The sequence below is a fragment of the Pholis gunnellus genome (assembly GCF_910591455.1).
Source record: "Pholis gunnellus genome assembly, chromosome: 4".
Taxonomy (NCBI): Eukaryota; Metazoa; Chordata; class Actinopteri; order Perciformes; family Pholidae; genus Pholis; species Pholis gunnellus.
Window position 1 is genome coordinate 24599954 of NC_136530.1, and position 21624 is coordinate 24621577.

Here is a 21624-nt window from a genome sequence, read left to right on the forward strand (position 1 = left end):
TTGAAGACGAGCAATAAGTATGTATGTAGTTAGACATAGCAGGTAGCCCGTCCAATCATTACATTCGGGCCGAACGAACATTTGATATATTGACTGCTGTCGGGATGTAATGAGAATTTTAACGAAAGTATCAAAAATGTTTTTGAAGATTACACCTATACACAGAAAAATAATGGTTCTTAAATGGCTCTTCTATGGCATCACTCCGAAGAACCATTTTTGGTTCCAGATGGCACCTTTATTTTTCTATGTAGCTTTAAGCTTATTATTTTAAGAGTAATGGGGCAGGACAGCTAGCTGTTCACACCGGGCATATTAGCATTTGCTAGTTTTAGAATCTGGCTAGCCTTCTGTTTGATGCTAGGTGCTACGTGTCTGAGGGCTAGAAAGGAGGGTCGTATCTGTATATGCTAACTTTATTGAACATTTTTATTTTCTCAAGTGAATTTTGGAATGAAAGCAAAATACTACATTATGTTTGGCAGCTTTCTTCTTGCTACTAAGAAACATTTTCCAGCTAGTAAGACCAATTTTAGCATCAGAATATCAATAAAGTAAAGCTACTCACCTAACACCTAAGAGCTTCAGCATATACTGTACATGAAATGATATAAATTAAATGGAGTTTTTAATTCCTGTCTGAGCCTTTAAGTTTAGACACTGTCTTTGCTGCATTACAGCGTTTACACTTCTTTAGCTAACCAGTCACAGATCTACAGCAGCCGAAGCATGTTAGATAATGCATCTTTTCATATTGGCAGAGCATGCACTATTGTCAGAATATACATTTTTATTTGCCCTTAATTAACAGTATTTTTAAATACAAGATGTCCAGTGTTGAACATAACAAACAGTTATAAAGAGTTAAAACCACTGTTATCCAATAAATACAGTATTGTGATAGCTTCCTTTTCCTTGTGCCCGTTATGCTTCACATATCGTAGTAATATGCTCTTGTATTTGAATGTCATGTAAGATCATTACTGCTATAAGTGGTCCTATATCGCCTGCTGTGAGCTTCTGTCACAACGACGTGGCATTCATGAGTGAGAGTAGCACAGAATCCTTTTTGATACATTAACCCCCCTGAACCTCGAGCAGTTTCATTTTTCTTTTTACTCCCGGTGGCCTTATTGTTCACTGCATTATAGACGTCCTGCACCTCTATGGAAACAGCACAATCATGGCTAAAAGCAGAAAGAACTCAAACATGTATTTTGTGCAGTATAACACCATTACCATGCCATAAATCATAAAAAAGTTAAATTACACAAGTTGAATATTTTTTGACTGGAATCTTTATATCCAGCATTTTTACAAGTGACCATAAGTGTTTCCAATGTAGGAGGAAAAAAAGAATGTTCCACGTGCAATATATATATTGAACTATTCACATTACATCCTCTCTGCCCTCTATCCTCTATGCACTGTGTCCTGTAGCCTGCAGTCAAAGTTTCACTGAAATTTTTGTCATTTTACTGTTGGTCTCAGTCAATCAGAGCTTCCCAGTTGCGCTGAGGAGCGCATCATTTAAACGGTTCATTGGGCAAATGAAAGATGTAGAATGAAGTGATTTTGATGAAATATCACATTTTAAAGCTTCAATTTGGTTTTGTTTTCTGATGGAAGCTTTCATCACACGTGATGTGTTCAAGGACTGTCAGAAAGATGAAAATCTGACGGAAATGTTATTTTTCATACCTTCTGGCCATGATAAACAGTGCAGTTTTGGCGATTGTTGAAAAAAAGACATGCTTTTCGATCCTGCCGGCGGGTTTTTAGGGTTCAGAAGAAGGAGCTCTGAGCACATTAGTGCAGGAAGTATGATCTCATTAGTCACTTTTCACTGTGACATTGTGTGTGACTAGAAGGAAAAAACAAACAATCTGGAGAAATGTGTCCGAAACTACTGGTTTCGCTTCAAAAACCGAAGCCATGCCACATTTAGGAATACGGTTTCCTAGATTAGCCCGCCCAATGGCCCACAAAGTTAGTTTTGCCTCACAAGAACAATTGTTTTTTGGGATATGGCTCGAGGCCATGGAGTGCAGCGCAGGTGTGTATGATGCAGACAAGGTTAACCTAGTATTCTCTGTGTTTCTTATCTGTTGATTTCCAAGTGTAGACACAGCAGCATATCTAGCCGTCTGGGAAGCAGTCCTCAAGGTAGTCTCAAAACGATATCAGTGCGATCAAAGGATGAGGCGCGACTCCTGCTCGGGGTATAATGACAATGAGAGATAAAGACTTTGGACAGATGAAACATCCTGATTTTGATAAAACTCTATCTTGTTTGATTGTCCAGCGTTTTTTTATTTTTTTATTACACAATTTCTTTCCTATTTTTGTCTTCCTGAAGCACTTCATATTTAATTTTGTTCTTTTAAAAAAATATATATATATATATAACTGCCAGGATTAAACCAAATACCAATTTCAATATTATTTTGCAAAAATAGGATTCAAAAGAGACGGCTCCTGTGCATTTATATTTTGTTTCTGTTTTTCCGCCCTCTGTAACCTCCGCTGCCAGCGAGTGCTATCCCTCTGCAGCTCTCTCCTCTAGCCTTTAATCCCCTTTGCCCTGGAATTAATTCCCATGCCCATTAGATACCTCACTCAATACATTCAATAGGACTCTGGAGCAGGCTTTATATCAGCACATAATCGCACAGCGCACCACGATAGCATGTGTAGGTGTATTATAGCTGCAGGGACATGTATTTAACTGGAATTAAGGGATATTCGGCTTCACGTTGGTGCGCGCTGATGTAAAGACCTTAATTGGTCCACATTAGACATAGGTCAAACGGATCTGCTGGCTTAAAGCAAAGTGCAGTCATTTTTTACAGAGGAACGGCCCTCAAAGCCTCGCTGGCCTCATTTATTATTTATTTTGGTGTGTTTCGTGACACGGTCCTGGCTTGAACTCCTCTGCTATACCATTCACGCGGTTCGACCAACTCTAAGACCGAGTGGCTGAGGGCTAGCGACAAAACAAGGACATGCGAGTTGAGAAATGGGTCATATGTGAGCTGAGGTAGCCAGAACGAGTTAGGGATAGCGTGCGCGTCCCCGGATGACAGCGGCTGGCTGTTGCTGGAGTGGAGTGTGAAGGGGAGGGAGGGGAGGGAGGGGGGGGGAGGGGGTCATCGTATGGTTAAACAAGGCGACAGCTGACTTCACTGAGAGATAGAGAGGGGACGAGGGCCTGAGATTGAGGTGACCGCGGGGACTCATTAGGAGAGGGTTTCAAGCACAGGCACATGCAAGTCCACAGAGCCCCAGTCCCACCCCCCCCCCCACCCCCCCCTACCCCACCCACCCCCCCGAGTACTGTACATAGAGCCGCCACGGTAACCGTAAAATTGACTGTAGTCCGGCATGTCATGTACTGTGTATTCATTGCTGTGGGATAATCAGTCCCAGAGCATGAGCCTTTTGTAATTACGAAGAATATAATGGCACACAAGCCTCATCTTGTCTTTATGTTTTTGGTAGGGTACAGGGGGGGAAAGGGCTAGCAGTTATTGAAACCCTGCGGCTAGTAATTAACAAGATTAATCAAAGTGGGGATGCGATCTCTAGCGCGCCACTGGACTGGATGGCCGTCTTCCTATAGCTGTAGTTTTCTTTTTTAGTTTTTTTATCGGCGGTCGCTAACGTCTTTGATGAGCCTCTTATCTGAAACGGCTGCATTGAGTTTCCATTGGTCCAGGGGGGGTTAATTGAATCGAATTAACGTTACGCTCTGGCTTCGTGATGTCACAAGGAAACTTTTTTTTTTTAGTCGATTCAATGGAGCTCCGGCGCCTAAGTTACGTAACATCATCATCCTTTTTTTAACTGCGAGTTGCACCGATGAAGACTTTTTTTCCTTTTGTTTGTGGCGAAACAGGGACATCAAAAAGCAGCCGTTCTCTGAATGCGAGTACCAAAAAAAACCTGAAAATGATTCCCTCTATAAAAGAAGGGCTTTTCTGTTCACAAGCCAGAAAATTCCTCCTGTGATTGAAGCGTCTTTGCAAAGCAACTGATTAGTCCTGATTTAGAGTTCCAGATTAGATTTGAGTAATCTGAAAGAGCCTTTTCTCCAAATGTCATCATCCGTCATCTTTAATCCACTTAGGTTGTGCGTAGGTGTACTGTGTTTGTGGAAATCTAATAAGACACAGCTACTCAGCTCGCGGTACACATGCCTTGGCGTTTGTGCATCAGAGGAACTTACAATATTTTGTCACTGCTACATTTCTTGTCAACCATAAAAAAAAAAAAAAAAACCAGGACATAAAGCTGAATAATTGAAAGGGTGAGATGCCTTGCATTATTTACAATTAGTGATGATGATACTTATGCAGTGTAGTACATTCCGCCGCAGAGAATCTGTTTTTATTTCCCCTTCAATACCGAAGTTGAGAATTCCTTCATGCCATTCCCAGACTTTCAGTACTCCACCGTATCAAATTAAAGGAATCTTAACATCCAATCAATATTCATGCCATTTTCAAGTGAGATTTTTGAGCGGTGGCATAAATGTTTTTGTAATGTTGTCATCAAACAGCAGAGAGAGAGAGTCGTTGGAAATAAGCGGAGGGATTCATTTGGGCATACTGTACTCCGCGCAGGACGCCGAGCTGTCGGGAAAGCCTCTTCCTCCTGGTTTGAGCCGGCCTTTGTTTTTATGATTAGAGCCGGAGAAGAAGAAAAAAAAGGCAGACTTTGCCATTTCCCCCTTATAATGTCGGCTGGAGGAGCCCTCATAATTTATAAGACACCTCGCATGAAATGTTCATGAGGAATCTTGGAAGAGATACAAATGGCAGCGGAGCTCCAGCAACAGTACAGGCCGGAGGAGTCGGGTGCGGATCAGGTAATTGGGTCAGAAAAAAAGTTTAGGGTTCACACAGTGCGCTCTGGCGGAGCCGCCCGTGTTTTCTTTTTAACCCAACTGAGCATCGCAACTTAATGTATTAATAGGCTTCCCGTTTAGACAGCTTTGTGCATTGTCTAAGATGCTCTGGTGGAACTAATTTGCATTTTACTGAGGTCGCCCTCAGCAACCTCTTAGGAGTTTGCTTTTAGATGTGCCTCTACATGTCATAACAAGTGGGATGTGTGTCAGAGTAAAACCTTTCTGCTGGCTTAAAAAGACGCCCCCCCATCCCGCCCCGCTTCCCCACCACGCTCCACCTCCACAGTCTTCGAATGCCTTTGGCCAACCATCTCCCCAACTACAGCTAACTGTTTCTGTTCAGTGCATGAAGGTGTACCTTTAAAGTCGTGCTCTTGTAAACACGCAGACACAATGGGATAATACGTTTAAATTTAGAGACATTTTCATCCATAAAATGCAGCACAAAGTACTTTAAAGTTGTTTTTTAAAAAGGTCTTTCAAGTTGTAAATTCTTAAGATTTTCATGAATTCAAACCCTTGTTTTTTATACAATTAATGGTCTGCATTTTGTCAGCAATAGCCTGTCTATATATTTGCATTCTTTAATTACCTCCCCATAAAGTAGTTTTCATCAGAAGTGGAGGAGTCCGCCATTCCCGCCCTCAATTCAAATTGCTATTATTGTGCAAAACTTTGCCCAAGAGTTTCATAGGAATGCAATCCAGCATTACTGTTTTTAGTTTATTGTCACTGATGTCAGCCTCGCTGTTCACTGTTCTCCTATACAGCTGTGTCTGAGTTAATGCTCAAGCTAACCCGACACTTCCTGCTGCAGCTGCTTCACATTAAAAGCATTCAACTGGCGAAACAAAGGGATGGCTTTCTCCAAAACACAACAGCACATGTAGCATGAAATCAGATCACAGTGGCTATTTGAATTGACTGACAAGTTCATGAAAACAATGTGGCGTTATTCGGCTCTGCAAACCGATACAACACTTTCTCATGAATTTCTCTGAGTCCACCATGTAGCACGGCCATGTTTCTACAGTAGCCCAGAACGGACAAAGCAAACACTGGGGCTAGAAATGGCCTTTTTTGGTGAATTTTTACATCATCTGAAGGCCCGACACGCTTACAATGTGAGCGGAGGGGTATTCAGTTGGTTGCAATCTGCTACTTCACCACTAGATGACACTAAATCCTACATACTGTCCCGTTTAATAAAACAAATAAGTACAATAAGGAAAACAACTATACAATAAGTGCACTTTGTTCACTATATGTACTTTATTGCAACACATTAATAGTAGAAAACAATAGAATAACTGTCCAATATGATTATAGTCGATTTTTGTTTGAAGGGCCTTTGAGAGGATTTCCTCCAATCACAGCAGCTAAGTGTTGCCTCTTTGTTGCACCGCGCTGCACTTCGTGTGTGTATATATGTTGCAGCTACACGATGAGACAGAGGAGCATAATGCTGCTGGAAGGAGGTCAGCGACCACCCAGGGGCAGGAGGGGGGGGTCATATGAGGCAGTCTGGTGACATGGCAACTAGTCTTAAATCCCATGCATCACTATGCCACCTACAGTGGATTATAATGTACGACTGCAAAAGACCAGATTATACAACACAATGGCCACGGATGATCCATCATAGCTGTGGTTTCTTAAGAGCGATGCCGTGTGTGTGTCAGTGTGAGACTGCGGATTTGACTTCCCAAGACCCTTTATTTTCTTCTTATGTAAATTGGTTTGAAATCTACAAATTTGTCAGAAATTCTACAAAAACTCCATGTCATCTCTTTAAACCGACTATAATTCCGTTCTTTTATGAATGAGATCTTAGAAGCTTTTGCTATGTCATCATCTTGCTCGTCATTGGTCACATGGCATTTTCAATGCTTGCTTTTATCTTGCTACTGTATTGAGCGGCGAGGGCAATTTTCATAAAACATGAACAGCCTTTTTATTTTGTTTTTATTCAGCATGGTTTATGGATCCTTGTTGCCATTTCTGTTCCCTCATTACCTTGTTCTGGCCCCGCCACTGACCTCGCAACGCTGCTTTCTAGTTTCTCAGCTGATGCATAGTGCCGGCATGCAGCTCCTTTTTTTTTTATGGCAGTGGTTCACGTGAGGTGACCACAACCCCCCCCCCTTTTCTCCCTCCCGCCCCCCCGCCAGGCCCGGGCGCTTGCTATCCTGCCTCGTTGAGACAGCTCCACTGAGGCTTGCAAGATCAGCTGCCGTGCGAGCCCAGCTGAGGCTCCCGGGCGCTCACGTTGCTAGATTTCATTTGTGAGTGAGCGTTTGACCTCAGGAACAAGTAGACACGCGGCGCGCTCAACGCACGCCAACGCAGGCAGGCGCGGGTGCGCACGGATAAACAGCACGCACAAACACGCAGGCGTCTTTGAACTTGCCCACACACACACTCTCACCTGTGTGTGTGTGTGTGTGTCCTCCCCCCCCCCCCCCCTCTCTCTCTCTCTCTCTCTCTCTCTCTCTCACCCCATGCACCAGCCCCCTCTTCTGGCTTCCCGGCACCCTTCCACGTCGCTCCTGCCAACCTGCTTCTAAAGCATGTAACCTACACTCTGTCTCCCCCCCCCTCCCCCGTCCCCCAAGCCTCGCTCCGCCGCCGCGGGCCCTGACAGGCCGAGCCGTAATGCTTAGTGGCACAGGCTCGCCTATCCTCCGTCCTCCACCGTCGCCGCAGCAGCTCTGCAGATTGCTGTTTGCTGACATTGGGAATGAGATTAAAGGCGAGGGGGATTGAAATACAGCGATGACAGCTATTTCTCTTGTCATACGAAAGGCGACTGAAGGCCACAGCATTGTCGGGGATGCGCGGAGGGCAAACGGAAACAACAGAGTAGATAAACCTCGGGGGGGGGGGGGGTGACGCGGCACACAAACGTGGCCCCTCGGCGGCTCAGTAGCCGGCGGTTTCTCTCCTATAATGTGTTTGACTGAATTACTTCCCGCTGTTAACCACCCTTATTGTTTACGTCTTTAATGAAGTGTGAACGAGTCATCATAACTTTGTACCTTTGTTCGGCCCATCTTTTTAAAGGTGTCACAATAAATAAATGCAGCATGAGTAAATGTAAAGTACAGCAAGATAATTAGCTTTGATGCATTCCTTTTAGCATTGTTGATATTGAAACAACACATGCAGTAGTTGATTGTGTCCTTTGTGTTTTTTTTACTATCAGATATTCAAATCCAAGAGCAAAAAAAAAAAAAACTTTAGCTGAAGTCCCAAAATGGATTTTGTGGTTCTTTTATTAGTTTTGGATAAGAAAGCTACAGTTTGCCGGCTTTGCCTTTGGGGTTTGCAAGGGTTGCACCAGCAGAATTGTATTCTTTAGTAACATAGTGCGAAAAAGTTTGGTCTCCCACAAAAAAAAAGAAAAAAAGTTCCTTGCGATCCTCCTTTACATGCACGATCTTTGATTTCTGACGATGTAAGATCAAATTGAGCTGCAAGTGTGCTCCCTCTCTGCCTTTCATGCCGCTTCAATATCCCGGCGTGAAAAAACAAAGAAGGCAAAGACTGAGGGAAAATCTGAAGCGTTCTGCCACTCAACATCCCCCCGTTCCCAAACAACAGCGTCTCACTGCCACTACAAATACATTAGAAATCAATTATTTATGGAACAGAGTCAGGGCCTCTTTAATCTTTTCCTTTTATCCAATTAAATTGTCTAACCATTCTAAGCCTCCGCAGCTCACAGGGAATGTGCTTCTATAAAAAAAAAAGAGAGAAAAGAAGAAAAAGATTTTCTCTTCAGTCCTTTTGACTTTCGATGTAACGGAGAAGAGACACTTCTGAGGGTTGAGGAATGAAAAGGAAAGAAAGTGAGTAAAGTGTAAATGAACCCCCGCCCGTCCCGTCACCATTGCATTAGTTCTACAGGAACTATTTGAAGTTTCGATATTAAGACTCCGGTTCCATTCCCCCTCGCGAAGCGACGCTGGGGAGCGGTAAGGCCTTTCATGATTCCTTTATGCCCAGCTGAAATAGTTCGAAAGTATTTGCGATCATCTCCATGGGGGGGTGAACGCGACGCCGCTTCAATTGCCGTCCTGTATTATTCAAGAAGCCAATTGAAGTAGCGTCGCGAAAATTGAAAATGCTCACTTCCGACACAGCCGCGTGAAATTATTGATGCGCGGCATTGTAAAACACCACTGTCTGTTATCATACAGAGGGACTGTCAGAGGAAACAAAAGAGAAGCTTTACATTTTCACGCTTTGTGGATTTGTGTTGTCGTCCCACAATGAGAGGCGATATAGACGAGGAAGAACGGACCCGAATGTGTCGATGAATCAAAGACCTTGATGCTTTCAGTTCAAGTGCGATAACTTTAGCCTTAAGACGTTTGAAAATGTTTCAAGAAAATGCAATTAATTGACAACAAAACCAATTGACGACCATTTAAGTGACTCATGAAGTGAAAATGCCAAACATTCTCAAGTTTTCTACTAGTGTAGAAATATACAATCATTTGTGTTTTGGACTGACGGGTCAGTCTGACATCACCTTGGGCTCGTGGATAAATAAAAAAGAGTTTTCCACAACTTTTTGATATGTGTAAGCAAAGGCTCTCTGGTTTTAAATTCTTAAATGTGAATGTTGGCTGTTTTTTTGGGTTGTTCCTTGGTTCTCTGAGAGCCGGTCGGACAAAACAAGCATATGAAGATTGGGACCTTGAGGCGGCCATTTTTGACCCTTTTGTCCTTTCCATAAAAAAAATTAGCACTTTCATCGATAAGAAATATGATGATTAACCTCAGCCCTAGTTTACGTTACTATTTTACAATCCATCGCTTCTTTGTCATGCCACGCAGTGTCACACAGTTTGAACTTTGGCCAATCACAGCATCACTTCCTGTCATTTACTTGGTGTCCTCCGTGTCCCCATCGGAGCTCATCATCTACTCGGGGAAAAAAGTGCTTGGCGGCGGGGCCCTGGGATTAATCTAATTATCCATTTCCTGTCAAACAGTATAGAGCTGAAGGGATTTGTCGATCAATCGTTTAATCGATTGACAGAAAATGAATCTGCAAAGATTTTGGCAGAAGCAGGCCAAAAAGACTCAGCTGGTTCCAGCTTCTCCATTGTGCCTGTGTCTTAAACTGGATATCTTTCATTATTATTTTTGGCTTGAGGGTCAGATAATATGAAATTCTGATGGACATTTTGTAGTCTGAACGATCCATCAAGTCTTTAAAGAAACGCTCCGTTTTATTTACGTCGTCTCGGCGCCTTTAGAGTCTTTTTCGGCCTTGAGAGCAATATTTAGAAATAAGAACAGCGTACAGTAACGTTGGAGGCCGACTGCAAACCTGTAAACCGCCTCTCTGCTCCGTGTGAACTCGCGTGTGGGCTGCTGATGTGTGTCTGTGCATACGCTATACATGCATCTGTGTTTGTATATACTCGTCTACATGTGTGGCATGTCTGGTGCATTTTATTTTCTCCCATTTTGTGTGTGTGTGTGTGTGTGTGTGTGTGTGTGTGTGTGTGTGTGTGTGTGTGTGTGTGTGTGTGTGTGTGTGTGTGTGTGTGTGTGTGTGTGTGTGTGTGTGTGTGTTTGAGGTAGAAGCGTGCGTGCTGTACACACAGCCGCGCACAAATAGCTCCTGAGGGCCCTCGCGATCACAGACTGCCAAAAGGAAAAGGATTTCCGAGAGGTTTCCTTCCTCGCTATTTAAAGTGGGGGCCCCCCCCGTGGGACATGTTTGGCATTCTCATCCACTCACTGAAGATGGCCTGTGATCTGAAGCCACTAACAGGCTCGGCGTGCTCCCTCTCTGTCTCCCTCTCTCCCTTTCTCTTTCCCTCTGGCTCTCTGAAGTGATTACCCTGCTTGTGATTCCGCTGACACCCACATGTCCCCCCGAGACGTGCCTTCACTAGTTTGTTTAATCTGCCTCCCTGTACAGTAGGTAACGCAGCCGTAATTGAGGTGTGGATAGAGCCGTGGGAGCAGATGAAAACCAATAGCAGGATTTTTTTTTCTGTAAGTCGCAGATGACAGCAGTCGCTGAATGAACGTACAAAAAAAAAATGCTGCTGTGATAAGAATTCTGAATGTTAACAGCTAAACGTCTTCAACGGCAAATCCGTCAGCCCCTTTTGTTTCCCTAATGTGTCCCCAGTCAATAAGCGGCACAAATGCCGCCGTTTCAACGAGGATTTCTTCTCAAATTTTTGCTGGAAAAGTTGCAACTGCCATAAGCAACTTCTCTCCACCGAGGCAAAAAAGAAAAGATAATGAGTTATCTGAGATTATGAACACCATCAGCGGGCCTCGCAGTCAAGCAGATATTTGATCTCAACACACCACTTCCAAAAGTTGCTCTGATACCTGAGACAGATTTCCGCTTGACGCCCTGTTTGAATTTCTCGATATGAAAAACAGCGAGTTGGAACTGTGTAAAATGCGAGCATCAGATACTCCCCCCCCCCCCCCCCCCCCCCCCCCCCCCCCCCCCCACCCCCCACGGTTAGTGTTGTGACACGCTTGAACTGCTCCGTTCAGAACATGCAGGGTGTCAATCATCGCTCCGAATCAGCCTTTAGATGAAGCTAAAAAAAAAACGATCCCGTACAACTGAACTTGAATTAATTAGATATACTGTATCGTGCTTCCTCTGAGAGATTGCATCTGTCCTCAGATGTGTTAGAAAATAAAACATTCTCAGATATCTTTTTAAACCCTGTTATTGTAAGATACCAGTAATTAAATTGACAGTGTTATTAATTGGGTTGAAGATAACTTGCATTGAGTCGAGGACATCTTAAACTCAATTAAAGATATCTCCAACTCAATTAAAGATATCCGAATGCCATGTCCCGCAATATGCAATCAGGCTCTTTCTGGCGCAATAATATCAGTTCACTTGTGCCCCCTTTCTTTTTACAAAGACTTCGTTGTACTTCTAAAGTTTTCTTTTTTTATCACTTCAAGGCCTTGATTTTGTTGAAATAGATGTCGCCCATGTCACACTTTGGCGAGGCATTTGGTTTCTTTAATGTGGCATAATTATAGTATTTAATCCTTCCTTATCCGGCGCTTGAAATAGAAATGAAGATTAGGCACTTCTGACATCGTTTAAAGGGATGGCTCCACATTTTTTTTGGAGCGAGGTAGTGCGAGTGGATGCACGGGCAGCAGCCCAGCCGAGCGGCTATCAGACAGAAGTGAACAGGAGTAAATGGAGGCAGAGAGCTACAATGTCTTAAACTAGTTCTAGATCTTAAATACATGATTAATCAGCAGGAAGTTCATCAGAAACTATGTTGATAATCAATTAGGCCCTAACTCTCTTATTAAATGCTCAACATGAACTGTTTCCATCTTCTTAAACGTTAAGATTGGATGTCTCTTCTCATTATTAAATTGGAAATTTGATTCATTTGGGGGTTTGTTTTTTTAACCGTTGATCGGAGGAAACAAACCATTTGCGGACGCCAGCTAGAGCTTCCAGAACTTGTGATCAGCATTTTCTACAGACATCTACCAAATGTTAATCATTTGATTGGAAAAATGAGATTTGCAAACTTATGGATCATTTTTTTACCTCTGTCGGTTTATGTGATGGCCACCGGTTTGAATCATTTCACTTTGGCGTGATGGATGGCTCTACGACGGATGGAAATACTACAGTACCCATGAGCCTCAGCTATTTGGAGACGAGGCTAGTTGAAGGTGCAAATCAGAGCTGCTGCACATTCAAAGCGTTAGATCTGCACAAAACATAGTTGTCAAATCAATCCAAAATTGACCTTGAATTTCATTTATTTCCGCAGTTATCGGTGCAAATAATAGGATGTTAAGCTCTGTGATTGGATGTTTCTTACCGAGACACGCCTTCAGAGTCATAGTTAACTTCTCTCCTTATGTGTTTGTTCACACACAGGCTTGTGACAATGTGATCACTGACGATTCAAACAGGAGCGATTGCTCCGACTCTGAATCACCTGACATTGTCTACGGGAGAGGAATGGGACTTTTATTACTCAAACAAGGGGCCCATAAAACAGCTCCTCCTCGTACTCAACTTAATAAATGATCATGGAAATATCCATTAGTTGTTTGGCTCTCTTTGTATCATGAAACTATTCATGATGTCTCCAGGATAATAGATAAAGATCTTTGCTAATGAAAGGATTATTTTTGACATAATGTTGAGAAACGTACAGTAAATCTCCGGTAAAGCCCGTTTCTTTTGACCCGGGACGCTTCTTATCAGGCTGTTTATTATGATCAGAGCATCTGCCAGTGCATGGAAAGAAAGTCACTCTTTACATCGTACACGATTGGATATTTTTGTAAGATCTGGATGGTGTTTTCAGTGAGTGGATTGCGACTGTTGGTTCACCGAAGAAATGTTCTCTGACCTCTGAATATCTGTGGATTTACACTGAATCTGTTCTCCGCCTCTTCCTCTCCCCAGGGCGCTGTGCCAGCTGCGGAGAGAACGTGGTGGGTGAAGGCACCGGCTGCACCGCCATGGACCAGGTCTTCCATGTCGACTGCTTCGTCTGCATGACCTGCAGCACCAAGCTGCGCGGCAAGCCTTTCTACGCTGTGGAGAAGAAGGCGTACTGTGAGCCTTGCTATATTGTAAGTCACTTTTTTTTCTTTTCTCTGCCCCACCACCTAGTTTTTGGCTCACTCCGGTTACTTATGTGTCCATGTTTCAAGTGGACACATTATGATATCAGGGGTGGGCACCTTGGTAGCCTTGTGCCTGGAATGTTCATAGATATTTTTTCTCCAGACAACCGCATTTCGTTTCATCAAAGCCCGGCGTGCTTCCACCTCTCACCGCACACATCTTCATTTCCTCTTTTTCTGTTTCTTTGGCTTTGTTTTGTTTTCGGTCACCCGGTGAAACTGTCTTTCATCTTCCCCTGAAAGTGCTTTCTTAGAGTTACACAATTCACATACGGTTGAAGTACGTAGACATGAGAAGATGCTGGAAATAATGTAACTCACAAGACTCGTCTCGTGTTTTGAAATCAAAAAGGAATGTGTTAGCAGCGGAGGTTGGCACCAAGTCTCTGTTTTGCAAGTCACAAGTAAGTCTCAAGTCTTTTTCCCTCAAGTCCCAAGTCAAGACAGGCAAGTCCCAAATTAAGTCCCAAGTCACGCAGGAAATGACGTTTCAAGTCAAGAGCGACAAGTCCCGAGTCACATCCCAAGTCAAGACAGGTAAGTCCAAAGACAAGTCTCAAGTCCCAACTGATAATGTATCAGTGTGGTGTTTACAGCTTGGTATGCTGCCCATAAGGGACCAATCATTGCAGGTTTAGGCAATTGTGGCCTTTTGTTGACGTGGCAGCATGGCCAAATGTTAACAGCAGCTATGAGATGAATGGCTTCAGAGTTGTCTTGGCGACCCACTACGTCCCTTTTTCTAGCCCATTTGTTTTCCCTGAACAATGATATCAGAGACGCATTCATTGTCTTCTTATAATAGAGGATTTTCAGATATCTCTTCCTTGGTGAATTAGATGATGATGATATTGTTTTCACACACACATCATTGAGTGAGCTGATGCATAACTATCTGGAGTTTCAGCTGATAAGCAGTCAGATATGGTTTGAATGCTATTTACTGAGTGTTAAAATCATGTTAGAGTCTAACATGGTATTAATTCCCTTCATGGATTATGTAACACAGGAGGTTCTGTATCGTCTATTACCTCATCTTAACTTTTATTAAACAGTCTTCTGGTCAAAAGTCGGCTAGACTGAATAAATGACTGACAGCGAGATATCCCAGAAGGAGTCTTAATTTATCCCGTCTTACTAGACCACGACCTATTCTGCTGCCGCTATTTGTTGAGCAACACACATGAAAGTATTTCCTTGCACAACACTGTCAGGAAAGACGCATCGGCCGGCAAAACCGCAAGAAAAATAGTTTTGCAGAAGTTGTTTCCCTCATTCGACTTCTTAAGAATATGGTTGAGTTTTGTCTGGTGGAAGTTTCTTATTGTCTGCAAAGATCACGGGTAAGTTTGAAGGTCATTCCTGGAAGCTTAGAAGGGAAGTGGCTGTGCAATGCAAATAGGCCGTTTTGTGTCACGGCTTTTACTGTAACTTTCACTCTGGTTTTCATTAAGAATTATGCGATGAGGCTGAGTGTCTCCAGATACAAATTAAGCCAGTTAGGAAAATATGTTAATAAAAGGATAACCTCCAATTTGTACTCATCAAAGTCTGTTTTAAAGGTGTCAATTAGTGCTACAACATAATGTGAACTAAGCAGTATGAAGACTTATTCTTCTATTGCTTCTATTCTTCACTGAGCACTGGTGGTTTGGTGTTTTTCTCTCTTCTTTTGGTCGCTGAGAGTTAAAAAATGGGGTAAAACGCAGCGCTCATCACTGTCACCTCTTCCTCGTCTCATCACCATGGAGGAGGGGCGGGACAACGTCCAACCGTCACATTCAACATGTAGGCCACAGGACAACTGAATACACACTGACGTGCTTCATCCAGAGCGAGAGCTCTACCGTGTGCCGACATCTTTACTTCTGCGTATAATCCGTATCATAGCAACCAGGTGCAACCGAAGCGCCTCATATGAAAAAGTGTTCTGCGTTTCACAAGAAATGAGTTTAAATAGTTTTATAACTGTCATCTTTGTTATTTAAAAAAAAGCAACAGTATAAGTTTGAATGGCCTAATAATAGAGCGTATTTATATTGCACTAAAATCAGGATAAATAGCATTAATGAGCTCATCATTATCACCGCGACAACCATATAAAGAGGGAGCCGTGTGAATGAATGTCCTCAAGTGACTTCACTTGAGTCAGCGTCGGTTGACTCTGGGGGTGTGGAGATGGAAAAGAAGTGGGCCGTCGGCTCAGCGTCGGCCGAGTTGCATTGTGGGCAATGAAGGCACCGAGTTTTGACGAGGAAGAAGAACACGTGGCTTCAAAACAAAATCATCTCTGGCTCCGCTGCATCCATTTTGACTCTATTGTTCCAACAATGCACTTCTATAACAATGTTGTGTGGTAGGTGTTTGCTGTGATTTTGCGGGATGATGGATGAAGCATGTTTTCTGACCTGCAATGATGATTATTTGCCCCAAAGAACTGGATTCAAACACACACACACCGATCTTGTTGATTCCTCTGACACGTCCACGATATTTCCCTCCACACCACTTGCAGGAAACAGCTCGACATGCACTTTACCAGTAAAGTAAAACCAGTGGCAGGCCATCTCTTAAATCATCCCCTTTTCAGGGGCACTCACCGAGATTGTAGTTGTCTCGTCTGGAAGTTTTCCAACTCTTGATACACGCGCTAAAGAGGAGCGGGATAATTTAAGAACTTTATTTATGCATTTCATCAGCATAAATGTTCTTCTGGCACAAGATCAAAAGGATGGGGGGAAATCTGAATTTCTTAATGAAAGTAATTTCTTCTTCTTTTATTCCCATCCTCAGGGTCATATGCCTCCGTACGATTAGAGAGTGAACGTGAGAGTTGAGTCTCTGCAGAGAAATGTCATATCCCACAGAGAACAAGGGAAACTTCAAGTTAGCCTCCGAGTCAGTCAGTCTAGGAATCTCTCTCTCTTGGCAACGACACGCTGTGAATTTGTTCTTGTTGCTGCAGATTGTCATTCTCTTCTCCACCTGCAACATTATATCAGCAGCATCTTAAACCCCCATTAACCCTGTTTGATATCTTCCAACTGAACTTGGTTTGTTAACTTGGTAGAGTGGCCCATAACTAGGATGCTTGGAATTTGCATTGCTTTTTTGACTAATTCAATGTTATATGTGTACACGTTAATGAAAAAACAGAATAAGTAAAAACTACATTTAACTAGTTTATTTTAACTACATAATAGATGTTAGTTAAATTGGTGAAATGGTAATGCTGGTCTTTATACACCGTATATTTCCATCCCATATAAAACACATGTATCTCACTGTCAGCCTCTGGTTTGGTAGAACAGGTGCCAGAGGAAACTCACCGTGTTGAATCTGTATAACAGTATGCAAAAATCTATTAATCCCTTTGCCAGGGATTGCCGGAATACATTTGCGCACGCGAAGCTGATTGCCATCAAAAAAAGAGTTGTGTGCCATGTATCAGAACCGGTGATCAGCGGCCCTCTTATCTGGGCTCAGACTTTACATATCCTGTGGAACGTGGAACAATACCGGCATTGGTATTTCGCAAGACACACCTCCTCTGCCGGATGATTTGCTTCGTTCAAACTGTTTGTGGACGTATCGTTAATTCCTTTTTAGTGATGTGCAGGAGCTCACCCACATCTGTCATTGTCACCTGTGTACTTCCTGATTTTACAGCCCTGCTATCTCTCCCTGTGTCACCAGCCTCAGTCACACCGCAAACAGCAGGGCAGTGATCAGCCTTTGTCTTTGGCAGAGGACTTATCGCTACTTATTTGAATACACGACCACAAACCCCACGTACGTCCGATTAATGTCTTGTTTTGCATGGAGTGCGCCGTAATCGTGCTAATGTGACACCGGGTCGCCATTGGGAGGGTTTTTTTTCATTTTTCCATTGTCTGATGTGTCTCAGCCTGAGGTGTCCACACAGCTTTCCCCCATTCCTTGTTTGCACACATAAGACTCAAAGTATGAATCGGCGTGCAAACACCGCCCGGCGAGCCGTCCGTCATTGTTACTGAGAGACAGCAGTTTTGACTTTTAGTGCCGCTAAGTGTTTTCCAAGAAAGCTCTCGCGTGAAACTTTTTTTTTCCCATCGGATTCATAGTATTGCTGCTGACTGTATGTGTTTTTTCTTCTTTTTGATCTGTAAAACTGTAACAAATGAATGACGGAGCATCTGGACATTCACAAACCCAGGAGGAGCCCAGTGGGGAGGGGCGATGCAACAACAGTATTTAACCATAACAGCCATGTTAGCTAGTAATCGCGCTCGTAATTGAGGATCCAACAATGTGACATTTAGAATGTTGTCATGTCAACCCAAAACCTGAGGACCCTGGTTCACACTAAACCTTTGCAGACGGCCACAGATATCTAACCTAAATGCACAATAAGGTGCAGAAAGCTGAAGGTCTTTTTTTTCTTCTTTTTACATTCTTGAAGAACACACTCTCAGTCAGAGCTCGATGAGAGCAGCGATAAGAGATGAAATATATTCAAGAAGAGTGCTCCACTTTAGAGGAAAAGTGCTGCAATTTGACAGGCCAAGAGCTCTGTGTGGTGTGTGATTACGTCCAGGTGTAGTGCTCTGTGGCTGGAATGAGAGAAACATGACTTAGAAATCTTTTCATGGAATTAAAACACATTCTAATGCTATTTATGATCCGCGTTGTTTTTTTTCAGCACCTTGCGTTCAACATATTAACATTCTATATTAACCTCATAAAATAATCGCTTCCGCTCTCTGTGGCGGAGGCCGCCATTCCTGCGCTGGATTTGTACAGAGATTCACACGAAACAATTCTTCATGCACTCTATGTGGATACTTTTTTTTTTTTTTTGCTCAGGCTCACTGTTTGTTCACTCTGCTACAGCTGCACAATAGCAATATCAACCAGGACGTGAACCTTCAGGACGTTTAACGTTAACGTTTCTACTCATGGGAGCTCGTTTCTTGCTACATTCACTAAGCTGAAAGCAGCTATGGCCGTATTCATGGATTCATTTCTCAAAGCAAATGAAGTCATTATGTCCCAGCAGTCATTATACCGTCTTAAGAATTCGACCCGAAATGTCACCACATCTATTTGAATTTATACTCTTAGAAATGTCATGTCTCATTTCTCTTTAGCAAGTCTGCATTTAACCAGGAGAGCATATTAGTGAACAGAGCTGAGAGCAACAAGGACTCTCCCAGCGTCTGATAGCTCAGCTGGTCTTTGAAGAAGTTCACTAGTGGGATTCGGTGTCACCGAGGTTAATTGCTTACACAGGCTGCAAAGCCTTCTGTTCTTAGGTCCATTCGATGTCCTCCATCCCGGCTTTGTTACCACTTCCTCACAAATTTCCGCAGCATTCCTTCAGCCAGGTTTACGCCCGAGATATTTGACTTGAAAACGGCTGCCGAGCCGCCCTTTGCTTCAGGTTTTTATGCAGGTAAACAGATTCATTCAATCTGCTAAACTGACACCATAGAATGGTTAAAAAGGCTTCCCTGTTTGAGGCAGAGTTACATCCCCACTTTACTGTTTGTACTACCACTTCCCATGAATATAGATCATCCAAAGTGCAGCCGGTTTAAGTGTACCGTAATGAGACTGATGTAAGTAACACAAGGTCGCGTCAGGAGTGGAGCTTCCTATTGAGAGAGCAGTAATAAAAGAGATAGGGATTTGCCCACAAAAAAAACGGGAAAAAAAAACGTAATCTATTTCTGCCTCTTTTGACAGAATTTCCGAGACCACCAAGGTCACAGACGCCAAGTCTCTTGAATGTAATTACGTTCATTATCTGGTGTTGTACTTTGGCTCTGTTATTTAAAATAAATGGGCTTCGGTCTCATTGGCTGCGCTCCCCCGACAGATTTTCCTTTCGGGGCCATTGTAAAGTGCAGGCGGCAGCCGCTGACCTGCCAGTCACCAGGAAACGTTCATGATTGACTGATGAGCTTTTAACCCCCCGTGTCTGTTTGTTCTGTCTTGTAGAGTGGCGTTGTCACTCTCGCCCGCTCGCTCCATTCCTTTTTTTGTCTCAACTATCTGGCTGCTTTTCTTTTTCTTTTCTTTTTTTCTTCGTGAAATTAATTTTTACTCGCAGACACAAACTCTTAATGTGAATTTCTATCACCAGCAAGGACCCTCTTAAAGAAAGCCCCTTTTCTGTGGGACTAAATTGATTGACTTTGGTGCCTTTTTCCAAACAGGCACATTATACACATTGTAGAGAAAATATTCCACATTTAGAGGCTTTTGTTAAAAGCATACTTTTTCTTTTTTATTGATTTATTCTCCTGACCACATTAGTCTTATTTTTAAATGTATGATTCTACTTCATAAGTGTTTAAGAGAAGAAAATACTGAAATCTGCTCCAGCCCCGGTCATGTTTGATACACATGTTAATGCAATTTAAAGTTATATATAGGTTTGATTCAAAAGCAATGGTACACTTATCTTATTCCTTACTGTCGATACACTAAATGCAAAAAGCAAAGAATGAACTGTGTGACTTTTATTTTGGGAGGCTCCAATGTTTGATTCATTTTTGTTGCAATAGTTTTGCAGTATATACAGGATAAACAGACTACACCTCCCCTCAGAGACTTGGCGCCTCCCTCTCAAATACAATCGGCTTTGATGGTGGGAGCAGTCCCAGCCAAAAAGAAGAGATTCTCAGAGACCAGAAAACAGCAATTCCACATTGCTTCCAAAGATTTAATTGATTTCCGTCATTTGGGTAAACTTGAACTGTCAGTCTGTGCAGGAAAGAATCCTGGGCTCTAATCCAGTGTGTTGAGGCAAGATGAAAGGGTTGACGTTGGGCTTTTTGATACCTGCTTTGTTCTCGGTAGCATTGAACAGATTACCTGGGGGGTTTTCGTCACTATATACGAAGGACACTGTGCTTTTTAAATGTAAAATGTATATCCTGCAGAGGAATTCTGCACTTGCCAGCAGGTGCTGTATGTGGAAGCATTGTGGAGTAGTTCAACTAGTTAAACAAGACGGAGGGATTCTGTTCTGATTCATAACATATGTCAATATATTCATGTTTAATTGGAAAGTAACCATTCAGACGGCTACAGCAGAGTACACCTCTCCACCAACCTGAGTCAGTTGTAACACAGTTCCAGCACCACTTGTGACCAGCACCTGGTCACAAGTTTCACAATCAACTATAAAACATATTGCTGTATCACCAAGCAATGAAAATGATGGACAAATAAACAATGAGGCGGCACATTTTGGAAAAGCACAATATGTTCAGCTTTTTCAACTCAAATTGTATTTCTAAATACCTGAAAGGTAATGTTACTTCCCTGCTTCATGAATTCATTACAAGCAGACCGCTGTCTCCAGTTGTGCCGAGTGAAGCCGATGCGGGAGTGTCTTAAGACGTGCATTCTTTCTACTGACCAGCAGGGGGCGACTCCTCTGGTTGCAAAAATAAGTCAGATTGTATAGAAGTCTATGAGAAAATGACTCTACTTCTCTCTTGATTTATTACCTCAGTAAACATGAGTTTATGTTCTCAATCATCAATCATCAGCATGATGTTCATTTAGTAAATTATGTTCCATTTAGAGGCAGATAGACCATAAAGCAGCGTATGCTTTAGGGCGGGGCTTACTGTGATTGACAGGTCACTGCTATCAGAGCTGTACACGTGATCACTACGTCACTCCTCCGCATTCCAAATATAATAAATTCCGTTCATCAGTTGAAAAAAAATGGTCGTATTTCCAAATGGCGACGGTGAAATCAGCGAACTCAAGGCTTATAACGGCGGTCCTCAAACCAATGGGTGACTCCTGTAGACACATTTTGTATCTTGTACCGTATTTTTCTGGCTGGATTTCTTTTCTTCTATTTTATATCCATTTATTTCCTTTTTAAAAAACTTGTACGGTGTTGTAAATTACCATTTCGTTACAACCACTTGTGCATCCCGGCTTTGCGCATACATTTTGTACATAAAAATGTTACAATTCTAATGCTGCTGTGATGTCCACATCAAATAACCCTAAACTAA

At 42.7% G+C, this 21624-nt stretch overlaps 1 protein-coding gene across 1 annotated transcript in view; it reads left to right on the plus strand.

Moving 5' to 3' along the window:
* The window catches only part of lpp (LIM domain containing preferred translocation partner in lipoma), a 141789-nt gene that overhangs the window by 107489 nt on the left and 12676 nt on the right, over positions 1-21624 (plus strand). Inside the window, exon 9 of the mRNA XM_079157984.1 lies at positions 13374-13543. Coding sequence (XP_079014110.1) covers positions 13374-13543 — 170 coding nt within the window. The remainder of the gene's footprint in view (positions 1-13373; positions 13544-21624) is intronic.